This window comes from Citrus sinensis, chromosome 7 (genome assembly GCF_022201045.2).
Source record: "Citrus sinensis cultivar Valencia sweet orange chromosome 7, DVS_A1.0, whole genome shotgun sequence".
In the NCBI taxonomy this organism is placed as follows: domain Eukaryota; kingdom Viridiplantae; phylum Streptophyta; class Magnoliopsida; order Sapindales; family Rutaceae; genus Citrus; species Citrus sinensis.
The window spans coordinates 12,711,072-12,725,348 of NC_068562.1; the positions used below are offsets into that span (position 1 = coordinate 12,711,072).

Genomic DNA, 14,277 nt, shown 5'->3' on the forward strand with positions numbered 1-14,277 from the left:
CCCGGCAATTCCTTGTTATTTACATTTTTGGCACTGTCCTTGGCAGTGGACTACACAGAGGAATCTCAGGCCGTGGCACACGTGCGGCGGCTTCTCGACATCGTCGCGTGCACCACACGGTTCTCCAAGTCCAGAAACTCCCGATCGCCGCCATCATCAGAGTCATGTGCCAAAAGAACGGCAGTAGGCCCCACCGACCTTCACTAAACTCTGCCACTCTGTCTGATGGAGCAGCAACAGCAGCAGCAGATAACCGAAGCGGGCCCCGCGCCACGTCATCGCCAGTTTCATCGGCGGTTTCTCCGAGTCTGGACATGGCGGCCATTCACCCGACGCCGAAACTCTCCGAGTTTTATGACTTCTTTGTTGGGAAAATATGCTCTTTAAAAGCATATGTGTTTATTTAATTGTAATAAACAATTTTTCTGATTAATAAAATAAATGAGGTATTTTATTCAAATATCTTAATTGCATTAATATTTGTATTAAAGTCCATTTAATCATATTATATGTATTTATGTGATCACCATGTGGATTCACAGAAGACATAAATACAAGTTATCTTATGATTAAATAAATTTAGTTCGCAGTTGATAAATAAAGTTGGGCACTTTATTTAGGTATAGACTGTAATAAATTCATTGAATGATTTGTCTTAATCATGTATGAATTTATTGATGTAGTACGACTACATTGAACAGGATCACATATGAGATTTAATTAACTTTGTAATAACTGTCAGACTTATTAAATCTCATAGGCGTTGATTTTACTGTAATCTTAATCTTGAGTTAATTATAATTTCATGATTGTGATTGTTATTTCATTTGAGTTACCAATGGGCACGACACATCCTTGTGGTCAAGATTACCCGGTATCTTGGTGGGAGCAATTATGAGTATTGGAGTTATGGATTAACAATATAGAATTTGTACAACACATCTCTTGATAGGTTTTCGGTACTTGATCATAGAATTCTCTGGCCAGAGTGTGTCAACATATTTAGTATGTTGAAAATGATCATTAGAGAAAACCAGTAAGGATCAAGGAATAAGATGTTATTAAATTGATTGGACAGTTGAGATATCAATTTAATTAACGATGTGGTACAAAGGATTGTGCAGTAAAGAAATCAATGTGGCTTGGGACGAATTATTATTCGAGCATACAATTATGGAAGTCAGTTCCAATCTTTTAGTGGAGTAGATTTGGAATTAAATAATTGGGCTAGTTTAATTACAGGCCTAATTATTGTAGCCACTATTGTATGTTCCCAAATGATCCCCGGGTTAGCTCATTTAATTGACTGCACCACTACTGGACTAATAAGTAAGATAACTAGCTATTTGGGTCAAAAGCCTAAATATATCATTTAGTGGGAGGCTCCATTTAATTAACTTTTGTATAAGGGGCCTTATGTTATTTTACAAGGTGGGTCCCCTATTGAAAAAGAAAATAACGTGAGTTTTATTTAGGGCATTATTTGGAGCCTAGGGTTTTCACTAAAGGGAGATATATAAGGCTTATTTTCTCTAAAAGAAAAAAAAGTGAAGCCACTTTATACAAATCAGAGAATAAGATTTTTCTCTCCATTATTGAGAGAAAGATTTTCTCGTGCTAGTTGTTTTGGTAGTGATAAAGGCGCCCACACGTCAAGTGCAGATCGAACCTGAGTCATAACCTGGAAGATCATTAGTGACAGTTCGTGATCTAACAAGCGTGGTGGTGACGGATCGTGATCTAACAGGAGTGGTGGTGGCAGATCGTGATCTAGGAGCCTAAATCACTTCAGCGGAAAAAGCCAACTCGGATTTGCAAGGTACGATTTCTAGAATACGAATTCTTATATATTATATGAGAGCGATCTTCAAAAGGTTTTATAAAAATTTAAAAACCTGATTTTTCCCCAACATTCTTCTCTTTCTCTCACCTCACTTCCCCCATCTTAAGTAAGCCTAATGTTCACTTATTTATTTGTCTTCGTTTTTTACATGGTTGATCCAAAAAAGGTTGACGTCTCTATTTTTTAAGCTGTTGGAGCAATACGCCGTCTCATTGATTCAAATTTACACACTCAAGATACAATCAATGTCCAAAAGGGGGCAATCTTGCATGAAGATTGGGTGGGAGACTTGTCCATTACAGTAAAATGTGATACAGTAGATGGAAGCTTGAAATATGAGGTTACTATTAAAGGAAATCAGTCATCTAGTATGTCTGCTGCAGAAGTTGCTCAAAGGAATTTACTAAACGGTGTTACTGCAGATGAGAGTGTAGTTGTTCACGTAAGTCGATTTTTCCTTTACTTCTTATGCTTACTTTCACAGAACACACACATAAAAGACATTCATCAAAGCTGAAATTACTTACGTGGGCGGAATAATATAGCTCTACCTTTGTCAGGGAGTGGCTTTTCAGTCGGATTAAGATGTTTCACTCTTTATCTGATGGAGAATGGCTGTAAGATATGAAAAATTATCTTTCAACCAATAACAGTTTTAAGCTATTCTGCAAGATATCTTAGAAATGCTAACTGTTATGAGCTTCTTTGCTTAGTGTCTATCACAGTTGAATTCATGATGCAGAGCATTGTTATTCTCTTTATTTTTACCAGATAGAACAGGATTGAAATGCTGGTGTTGGGGATTCTTAAGAAAGGATAGCACCTGTTCCTTTTTCTTCCTGTTTAGATGGGATCTAATCAGTAGATGTCTGAACTCTTAAGGGGAGTTGATGTCAGATTTCTAAACCAGGTTTTCTTCAAGTGTTAAGTTTATGAATAGGCCAAAGAAAAGAGAGCTGATATCTAGTTATGGCTTTCACAATAATGGTTGAGTGTTTATAGTTATGTGCTCTGACATTGGTTTGTAATTGTTATATTAACAAAATAACCAACAGACATCGATGTTCAAATAAAGGATAAAGGAAAGTATAATTACAGTGGATGCTCAGTTGCTGCAATAGGTCATCAGCTTTTTAGATTGTGCTATTTCAGAAAGTATTTAGGCCTTCTTTGGTGGATTCTGCCTTTGTTTCATATACTCTTATGTCTTTCTCCATTTAAGTTGTTCTGACAGGGTAAACTATTTATTGCAGCTTAAGGCTTGTACTTCAGAAGTCTTTCAGTGCTGAATCAGCTAGAGGAGACCAATTACCTCTGTGCAATTTGGATAATTCAGAAGCTTTTAGAAATCTTGTAAGAAGAGTTATTAAACAGAGTTTAGCAAAGTTAGAGCTGGAGCCAACTGCTTCAGAAAGATCTATTAGATGAGAACTTGGTTCTTGTTGGGTGCAGCATCTACAAAAGCAGGAAACTCCAACAGATACCAAGTCAACGAGGTCTGGGGATGATATTAAGACTGAAAATGACAATGGACCGTGCAGCATGAATGTGGGAGTTAATGGTAGACAGCAAAGCAATGGCGAGCTCAATTGTGAGATGGAATTGAAAAAACTAATTTCGGAAGAATCCTTCTTGCGATTGAAAGAAACTGGCACTGGCCTTCATTCAAAAGTTTCAGAATCTCAAATTTGTTTTGCATTTCAACTGTAAAGTTTGCTACTTTTTGTGTTTTCATTATGCTAAATTTGGTTTGTTTTATTTTCATATGGAATGGCTGGTAAAATTAATTTCTTGTGCAGGCAGTGGATGAGCTTATGAAAATGGCATACAAGTATTATGATGACATTGCTTTACCAAAGCTGGTACTATTTAATTTATTTAGGGCCTTTGTTGCAGCCAATTAAGACGTGTGGGGATGGTTTATGGACTAATTTCCATTCTTTATTAGGTAACAGACTTTGGATCACTTGAACTTTCTCCAGTTGATGGCCGCACACTGACAGACTTTATGCATTTAAGGGGACTACAAATGCGCTCTTTAGGTCGTGTGGTGAGGAATTTCTCCCTCTCTTTCTCTCTCGGACATGTAACCTATTCACCCATGGAAATCGGAATAAACAAATGTTGTCTTTCTTTATGTAAACAAAGCCCCCAACTTATCTTTCTATATGTAAACAATCCCCCAAGTCTTCCTGGATTGAATTATCAATGTTCCTTTTTGAAAATTGTACTACATGATAGAATTTTTGACATTGTTGACCTTTTCCAAGACATTGAATTATTGTCATCTTTAGATATTACTGTATGTTGTATGACATACAATATTTTGAGAAATTGACATGCTAATACTTGAAAGCCTGGTATTCTTCTTCTGTTGGTTCTAATCCCATTTTCAAATTCAGGTTGAACTTGCAGAGAAGCTTCCTCACATACAATCACTTTGTATTCATGAGATGGTTACTCGAGCGTTCAAGCATGTACTCAAAGGAGTCATCGCATCTGTTGACTATTTATCAGACCTATCTGCAGCTATAGCTTCTTCCCTAAATTTCTTATTTGGCTGTTGTGAGATGGAAGATGAGCAAAGCTTGAATGAAGATCATATCCTCAGATTGCAGTGGCTACGAACATTTCTTGGCAGAAGATTTGGTTGGTCCCTGAAAGGTGAATTTCAGCATTTGAGAAAGATTTCAATTCTACGTGGGCTTTGCCATAAGGTAAGGTATCGTCTTTTCGGTTCCTTTGGCAGCCGATTATTTTCAAAGCTTGAATTTTGCTTGTAAACTTCACCCAGGTTGGGTTGGAGTTGGTTCCAAGAGATTATGATATGGATTGCACAAACCCATTCACGAGAGATGATATTGTCAGCATGGTTCCTGTGTGCAAGGTGAGACTATTTTCTCTCTTAATTGTGTTTTGATTTAGTTTTTACATTCTCAGTGAGTCACTCATTTGTAAATTGAATGTAATTGTGCTATTTTTATGGCATTCTACAGCATGTAGGTTGCACTTCAGCCGATGGACGGACCTTATTAGAGTCATCCAAAATTGCCCTTGATAAAGGAAAACTAGAAGATGCTGTAAATTATGGGACAAAGGTAATAACCCACTCGATCTATACGTAAGAATTACATTATTCTTTTCAAAATAAGGCATCTCTTGATCTCATATGATGTATTACTTGCATTGTAAGGCACTGGCAAGGGTGATAGCTGTTTGTGGTCCCTACCATCGGACTACTGCAAGTGCTTACAGTCTTCTAGCTGTAGTTCTCTACCACACTGGAGACTTTAATCAGGTACGACAATCTTCAGTTGTATTTCAGTGTCAACTTGGTGATTCTAAGCCGAGTATAATTATAACGTCCTTCTGTACGGAGGTTCTCATTCAGCGGGACATTTGATTTGAAACTTTGTGTGTTATGGTTACTTTTTATGGTCTTGTATAAAGATATGCATTAGGAATTATAATTTTCTGGATTTGGGAATTACATGTACAGGTATTAGCATAATTTTGATATCAGATTATATATTTTAACTAAATCAAACACATTCATGGTTCTTATGTTCAGGCATTTCGTCTAATGCCATCTGCGTCTGAGTGTTAGAGTAGCGTTCGTATGTGCTCAAGATATCTTCTTCTTCATTTTAGGCAACTATATATCAGCAGAAGGCATTGGATATTAATGAGAGGGAACTTGGTCTTGACCATCCAGATACAATGAAAAGCTTTGGGGATCTTTCAGTTTTCTATTATCGCCTTCAACACATTGAATTGGCTCTTAAGTAAGTAGATCTACTTGATTTACCGAAGCAACTTTGTGATTTTCATTCTCTAACTGATTAAGGTTTATTTATTCATATGTGACCTTTGTATACCTTTGTATTGAGTCTGCTTCGAACTAATGCAGTTTTTATCTACCTACTTTAGCTTTTATTTGTCTTTTATTGGCTCTAGCTCCTGATTATACCGTACTATTGGCAGATATGTAAATCATGCCTTATTTCTTTTGCATTTTACTTGTGGACTTTCACATCCAAACACAGCTGCAACATACATAAATGTGGCTATGATGGAAGAGGGCATGGGAAATGTTCATCTTTCTCTTAGATATTTGCATGAGGCCCTTAAATGCAACCAAAGACTATTAGGAGATGACCATATACAGGTTTTTCTCTCTCTATTTACGCATGTATACACACTCTTTAGACTTATAAATCTTTCTGTAAACTCAGCATTTTTTTGATTTCTTCACGTGACAGACAGCTGCAAGTTATCATGCCATAGCCATAGCTCTTTCTTTGATGGAGGCATATTCACTAAGTGTGCAACATGAGCAAACTACACTGAAGATTCTCCAAGCAAAGCTTGGACTAGAAGATCTGCGTACTCAGGTGACTACATGTAGTCATATTTTAATTGGTTCTGTTGTGCAATTTGGCTAGTTGGCTTCTCTCTTGTCAATCTTTTACAAGTGATATTATGATATAAAACAAATTGTATCGGCGGCCTATTTTGGTGTCAAATATGGATATGACCCATTCATTAATCGTATCAAAATATCAAAATACAGATATGACCCGTTTATTAATCGTGTTGACTTGTTTAATATTGAATACAAACAAATTAAAAATTAATTTAAAAATAACAAATGTGTCAAAAAAATAAGTTATAAATAAGTTAAAATGACATAAGTATGACATGAATAAGTTTATAACATAATATGAGTATGACATGAGTCATTAATTTAGTGTTTAGTATATATTTTAGTTTTTTTTTCCCAATAATATTAACACATAATAATTGATATTTGTGTTATAAATGTATAATCATGTTGAGATGGTCCAAAACATATACGACATGGTTATTTATCATGTCGTGTCAATTCATTTATTGATCGTGTCAATATTTGTCAACAAAAATAGGGGTCATATGTCATATTATGTTGTGTAATCGTGTCATAATCCATTTTGCCACCTCTAATCTTAACTGTCATGAGAGAATTTCTCAAGTTCCATATTATTGATGGGAAGAGATTTTTGTTATTTTGTTGTTTTTTTTTTTCGTTTTACAGGATGCTGCTGCATGGCTGGAGTATTTTGAATCAAAAGCTCTAGATCAGCAAGAAGCGGCACGGAATGGAACTCCAAAGCCAGATGCGTCCATTGCGAGTAAAGGTCACCTTAGGTATTAATAGGGTATTCCCACATTACTTGTTTCTGAATTGTTGATTATTTCTTGTGGCACCAAGATCTATAATGATCGCTTTTTGCAGTGTATCAGATCTCCTGGATTACATAAGTCCTGGTCAAGATTCTAAAAGAAGCGAAGCACATAGGAAACAACGACGTGCAAAGGTAGTACATACTTAGTGCCTGTTTGGTATGACTTATCTAATGGTCATAAATTTTTATTTAATCCTATAAGCTCTTATCAAAAATTTTGTTGTTGTTTAATTGTTTTTTTAGTAGAGCTCTTGAAAATGAAATAAGCTATTTTGCCTCTACTACCAAAACCTCAAATTTTGTGCTTTTGAGAGTAGAGGTTAAAAAGTTTTTTTTTAATATTAAAATATTTAAAATATTCTCTACTTATTTGACAATCTTATTTTATTCTTTTCAAAACATAACTTTAAAAAATTTGCTTATTAAAGTAATTTTATAATTTTTAATAAAAGCCCTTATTGACAACCAAACAACACAAATTTTTTGGGTAAAAACTTTACTTATAAAATCTTTACTAGCAAAACTCTACTCAAATAAGATCTATTTGAAAAGCTATGTGAAATGAAGCATTAAGCATGCTGCTGTTCTCTGTTCCTTTTTCCTTGTGATGTCATCTGAATGGATTCTTAAACTAATTGTAGTTAGGATTTGGTATTTTAGGGTACACTCTGCTGGCTGCATATAGTTTTGGATTTGCTGATTACACGAATAAACTTGTTGTCCATGCAAAATGCAACTAACTATTGCAGGATAATAGTTCTACTTTTCTGAGTGAACTCTGAAGGCACCAATTATAAACATCCATTTCTGGCATAGAATCACACTTATCTAACATGCTTATACAGATCGCAGACATGATTGAAACTTTAGAAGGTTCTGATCTATTGATGGCCATAGATTGGGCCAGCTGATAGTTAGTAGCCAATGATGGAGGGTTGCTTGGTCAAGCAGCTAGTTCTTTAGAAATTCAGTGATGATGAGCAGAACGAGTGATAGTTTTTGTTTTCCCCTGTAACCTTGAACAGAGTGAGAAGAAACCATTAATTTGAAGTGCAATGGATGGATATGACAGATCTATCATTTTGGCTAGGAGATGGAGTTCTTCCATTCTACTCTTATTTAATGGTTGTTATTATTGATTCTAGAAAAACATTTTTCGATTTGGCAGTTGGAGTTTTTCCCTTTTTTTTTCCCCCATCTTGTAGGCCTTAGAGAACCAAATAATACTACACATTAGATAGACAGGATTATTGTGTGCTAATTTGAAGTATTACATGGTTGACAATTTAAGACACTAATAAAGTATTTCGCTTTGATTATTTTTTTTGAAAATTCCATGATTCAAAAGGCCGAAGAATTTCATTAGTTTAACATAATATATATTAGCATAATTTCTCACTGAGTGTTTTTTTCAACATTTCAGGCATGTGCATATCAAATTCCCATTTATGTTCCACTGAATTCTGCCTCATGTTATGTCCGGATTTGTTGTAATAAATTTTGCTACTGTAAAATTACAAGATGATTGTAACTTAAAATGAAATATTTCTATGTGCTCAATTTTTGACATTTTATATGCATACAAGTTAAAAAGCTTTTGTTTATTTTTGTTTATTTATTTTTTTCAGGTAATGCAGATTAGGGAAAAGATTCATGGAGCACATCATGATATGATGGTGGAAGATGCACTGCCCCATGATGGATTGAAAAAAAGTATGACTATAGTGGAAAGCAAGACTGAGGAAGTAATGGAAGACAGTGTTCAACCTGAAGAGCCAGAAGAGAATGATAATATTACTAGATATGGACCGGCAATTTCAGGTGAGTTTGTCTATGAAACAAATTCAGATGAGGGGTGGCAAGAAGCCAATCCAAAAGGTAGGTCAGGAAATGCTGCTGTTCGGAAGCTCAGCCGGAGGCGACCTTTTCTTACAAAGCTAAATGTCAATGGTTGTGAACATTCAAATCTTAGAGAAAAGGGCAATAGACGGGAAATTTTATCTCCAGCACGGGAAAAAGCTTCAAGGACCACCACCACTGAGTTAACAGGCATGAAGGATTCAATTAAACTGCAGGCAAAAGCTTCCGTCTCCAAAGTTTATGCAAGTCCACCAAACCTTACTGCCATGGCTTCCAAGTCGCTGTCTTACAAAGAAGTAGCTGTGGCACCACCAGGTACGGTTCTAAAGCCATTACCAGAGAAACCTGATGAAGAAATTGAATAAAAAACTGAAACGCAGATGTGCAGTAATCCTCCTGAGACATCAAAGGCGGAGTTGAATAACCATTTCTCTCCAGTTGAAGATGTGCCAGTTGATGGTCGTTCTCAAGAAACTCATGGAAGTGTAACTCAATCTGAAACTACTGCTGCAGATACCGAGGAAGTTCCTTCTTCTTCTAATGAGGAAAAGCCCATGGAAACAAATGGGAGTAAGCTTTCTGCTGCAGCTGAACCATTCAACCCAGGAGCTGTCTCCATGACTCATCTGCTGAACTCTGTAGCAGATATTTATGATGCGCGAACTAGTCAAGGTATGCTTGCTGAACCTGCTGTACCTTCGGCTGATGCTAGAGTTCCTTGTGGGCCAAGGTCGCCTCTCTATTATAGAAATAATTATTCTTACATGATGAAACATGGATTTCCAAAATACCACTCTTCCATTATGGAAAGAAACCTGTTGGGGCCTTCAAGAATCATGAACCCGCATGCACCTGAGTTTGTGCCAATGAGAGGTTGGCAAATAAATCCTGGATATGCAGATTCAAATGTTTCAAATGAGTCGAACTCTTCAAATGACACAAGTGAGGCAGAAGATGATAAACTTGACAAAATGTCCAGTATCCAAGGCGAAGATAATACCTCAAGAAAGAGCAGTACAGAGGCCGAGAAGTCAGAGCTGGCAAGACAGATACTACTTAGCTTCATTGTAAAGTCAAATTGAGAATTTGAACAAACACAAACATGGATACATAGCTGTTTGGAGAAAAGCCAACGGATACATAATACAGCACGATAAGTTATACACGGGCGAACCGTATGTGCTAGTAAGCACAAACATATTTGAAAAGCCAATAATAGCATGTGTCAATACATCTATCAACGAAATAGAACCACAGTTTGCGCCAGTACGAGTGTTGATGCTGAAATCTGCTCGTCCTTAGACCGACCAGATTCTTTCACCAACGTTTACGTTATTGACTGTTGCTCGAACCACTCAGGCTGGAATCACCTTCTTTTCCCTCGCTAGACCTGCGTTCACCAAAAACGGATCAGAGACGCCGGTGGTTTTGCCGGCGTAAACCCTCCGATGCCTAAGTTAGCACAAGGTGTTTACGGGAAAACAATGTAATATGATTTCAGGAAATTTGTAAGGAAATGGCCTGGTTGCAATTTGGCAGCGTTTCCCCTCTCTCTCTTTTTTTCTCCCCCTCTCTTCTTCGATGTCTTTCTCTTTTATAGCCGCCCTTTGTCCCACGTTTTCCGTTTGCCCCTGATTCCTCCTTTTTCGGGTGGTGGTAGTCCCTCATGGGACTCTAACTGTTAGATTGTGGGCAAACGTGGATCTCGCGTGTCCTTCAACCGTTCTGGGAGAAACGCAACTACCGCGGTTTTGTGGGATCGTGTTCCCGCTTTCCTGGGGATGAGTATTGGCTCGGTCATATATTTCTGGTCGGTATGTTTCCCTGGTTGTTCTCTCCTCTGATCGGCTCATGCTTGCACACATGCTCTGCTCGTATATAAGAGATGAAGCAATCCGTTCTGGGATGGAACTAGTTGCATGGCCGACCTGGTGTTCTTCATGCACTCAACACCAGTCCCCCAGTTTCTGGTCTGGCGAGTGAAATGAGTTAAGAGTAGAAACTGATGGTCAAATCACACCAGCCCAGGGAGCTTCTCATCTGACCCTCTTTTTACTGAGACGGGCCTGACCTGATGTATTATTTTTCTACTGAGGAGGCCCCGATCTGAGCATGGGCCTAAGTGACCTGTACATAGCATATCTGGGCTTACATCTAACCTGGCCCCTTGTAACGGTTGGTGACGCGGCATCTCCAGACTCTTCGTATTTGAAATTTGAAACGACGGGCTATCCATCCTCGATATATGGGGGGGGGAGTTGGCATATCCCATCACTTAAATGCTTCCCTTTTCCCCTTTTCGTTTTAAATCCCTAAACTGGGGTCTTCATCATTTTGTTATTCGTTTCTCCGCCGTCAACCAAATTCTCTCTGTACTTTGCTCACACTTCCAGCGTCCGGAGTATCCATTCGCCGGGTGTTTTCTGTGTCACGGCGGCGCTATCAGTGTCAGTCTATTCCAGGTATAGTCCTTTTAACTTCTCCTCTGGTTGTTGTTGATTGGGTTCTGTGTTGCCTTCTTTGTGTCCATATACTCGAGTTTTCTCTGTTTCCTTTCTGGGATTCCGGTATGTCAAATCGGAAGAGGAAGTTGATTGTTGATGAGGGTGATGAAGAGTCAGGGGACTCAGGCTTCGATGTGCCAATACCCACTGATAACTTAGGACCCTCCAGTAGTGTAGGTCATTCCCATGGCAGGAGTACCCTTGAATACCCACGCCCTTTGGTTATCTCTCCTTCCCCCGAATTAGAGCTTGTAGGGAATAGAGGTGGACCTGCGTCGGGCTCTGGTGAGAATCACAGTTCTGGTGGGGTTGGGTTCCCTGAAGGAGTAGGTGATGGTGAGGGAAGCAGCTCCGGACCGAGCCGACCTGCTCAGAAAAGGCACCTAGGTCATAGGGTGGAGGCTGATTCCTACCCTATTGATTTCCTGGCTTGCGCCACTACCCCCACCGATTTATTTAAACTTAGGAATCTCTACAATATCCCCAACGAGATTCTTCTTGTAGTTCCTGGAAAAGGGGATGTCCCCAGTCGGCCTCCGAAAGGGTATGTGACGATGCACTTGGAGAGTTTCAAACTAGGAGCTCGGCTGCCCCTCCAACCTTATTTTGCTAAGATACTGAGCGGTATGCACCTGGCCCCAGGTCAGCTACACCCAAATGGGTGGAGGGTTCTCTCGGCAATGTTTGTGTTGTGGGAGAGGTGCGGGTTGGAGGAGCCTTCCCTTGTTGAAGTGAAACATCTGTATCAGCTGCGGAGTAGCCCGAAGGAGGCGGGCTGGTACTACTTTATGTCCAGTTCTGCAAAGAGGAAACCGATCACTGGGTTTCCATCTTCTTGCAAAAATTGGAAGAACAAATTCTTCTTTGCTGGAGGGAAATGGTGCCCAGCAGTTCGGTCGCTTGGTGGGGATCTTTATCTTCCCACCCATTTTGTCACCCCAGGTCGCTCATTTTTGCCTATATTCTTAATTAAATTGCTACTTATTGGGTTCTTTAACCTTTTGTGCTATTTCAGAGTCGTGGGGTCTGATCGGGGGGCTTGAAGATCGACCCTTGCTTCAGGTGGAAACTGCTCTGGTGAACGCTTCTACCTGCCAAGACCTCCTGTCTCCAACAAACCTGGTCGGTTCGGGCCTAGTGGATTTAGCCGCTGGAATGGATAACAAGATCCTCAGCGCGATGAGCAGGAAGCGTGGTCGGGCTCCGAGCAGCTCTAGCAACCCTCCTCCTCCTCCGAAGAAACCTAGCGTTGGTCCTTCTAAGGCGCCTATTCCTGCTCTGCCTCCTCCTCCACCTCGTAAGAGTGGTGGGGATAAAACCTCCGACAAGGGCCCTGAGGTCAGCTTGCAGTCTGGGGACCGATCTTCTCCTCTCCCGTCTCGGGATCAAGGTGATTACCTGAGTCCATATCAGAAAGACTATAAAAGATCGGTTGGGCCCAAGATGGTGAAGGACATCGAGAGCATGAGCCTCTCCGAGTTGGCTGCTTCTGTTCAGAGAGTTTCCTTCAGGCTGGCCACAATGGTCTCGTGCTACAAGACCGGGTCCGCGCGTCATGAGAAGAAGCTTCAAGCCGACAATCAGGAGTTGAAGAAGAAGGCTGACTCTGCTGATCGCTCCAAGGAGAAGCTGGCTGAGCTGAACAAGCTGAATATGGAGCTAGAGGAGAAAGTTGCAGTTGCTGAGTCCACTTCCTCCCAGCTTGAGGGCGAGTTGGGTGACCTGAGATCTGATTTTCAGGCTACTCAAGTTGAAAGGGATACTCTGAGGGCCACCCTTGAGGAGGAAATTAAATCCTTGGGTGAGCAGCTGGCTGAGGAGAAAGGCAAATCCGCTGATGTGGACGACCGGCTGGATGCCGAGTATGATTCTGGGGTTGCCTTCTCCTATAAGTGTATCATGTCTGTGCTTAAGGATGAATATCCCGAGCTGGACATGAGCAAGCTGGAGGCCGGAGTGCAGCGGTATATGGCGGGGGTCGACCAAGCAGATAAGGAGCAAGGTGAGCAGGAACAGGTGGATGCTCCTTCGGATGGGGTGCAGGAGGGAGAAGCTGGGCTGCGTGTCTTTGAAGTGGGACAGGGGTCCGTGCCCCCTCCTCCCGAGATTGCTGACCTCCCACCTCCCGGGACAACAGATCCTTCACCTGCTGAAGCCGCTGTCCCTCCTAACCCTTAGGTCTATTTTTGTATAGACTTTAGATTTTCATTAGTTTTGTAACCAACTGAACATTAATAAATTTTTAGATGTTCTTTATTGGCTCCCTTGTTTAATGTCTACTCATAGACTGCTTCTGCAAAATAATTGCACGACTTATCTGATCTTGCCTGCTGGTTTCTTAGTGGACCGAGTAGGTGTAGGTATTTACTTGCCTTAGTAAACTTCTCGTAGAATTAGCTGCTGGTCTTTCGTTGACCGAGCAGAAACAGGCACTTTGTTGCCTTAGTGGAATTTTCGAAGCTTTAGCTGCTGGTCTTCGTTGACCGAGCAGAAACAGGCACTTTGTTGCCTTAGTGGAATTTTCGAAGCTTTAGCTGCTGGTCTTCGTTGACCGAGCAGAAGTAGGCACTCGCTTGCCTTAGTAAAATTAGCTGCTGGTCTTCACTGACCGAACAGAAATAGGCACTCGCTGGCCTTAGTAAAATTAGCTGCTGGTCTTCACTGACCGAACAGAAGTAGGCACTCGCTGGCCTTAGTAAAATTAGCTGCTGGTCTTCACTGACCGAACAGAAATGGGCACTCGCTGGCCTTAGTAAAATTAGCTGCTGGTCTTCACTGACCGAACAGAAATAGGCACTCGCTGGCCTTAGGAAAATTAGCTGCTGGTCTTCACTGACCGAACAGA

At 40.1% G+C, this 14,277-nt stretch overlaps 2 protein-coding genes across 53 annotated transcripts in view; one reads left to right on the forward strand and one right to left on the reverse strand.

Moving 5' to 3' along the window:
* Positions 1-14,277, forward strand: part of LOC112495972 (protein REDUCED CHLOROPLAST COVERAGE 3-like) — a 109,838-nt gene that overhangs the window by 47,500 nt on the left and 48,061 nt on the right. The window contains exon 23 of one of the 4 annotated variants that reach the window (XM_052444633.1): positions 7,119-7,200. The exons of 2 other annotated variants lie outside the window; for them this stretch is intronic. In XM_052444633.1, coding sequence (XP_052300593.1) covers positions 7,119-7,200 — 82 coding nt within the window. Of the gene's footprint in view, positions 1-7,118; positions 7,201-8,696; positions 9,299-14,277 lie in introns of those variants that run through there. One more of the 4 variants, XM_052444631.1, reaches the window with a different exon arrangement.
* The window catches only part of LOC102629279 (receptor-like protein 14), a 146,281-nt gene that overhangs the window by 33,301 nt on the left and 98,703 nt on the right, over positions 1-14,277 (reverse strand). The window lies entirely within an intron of this gene.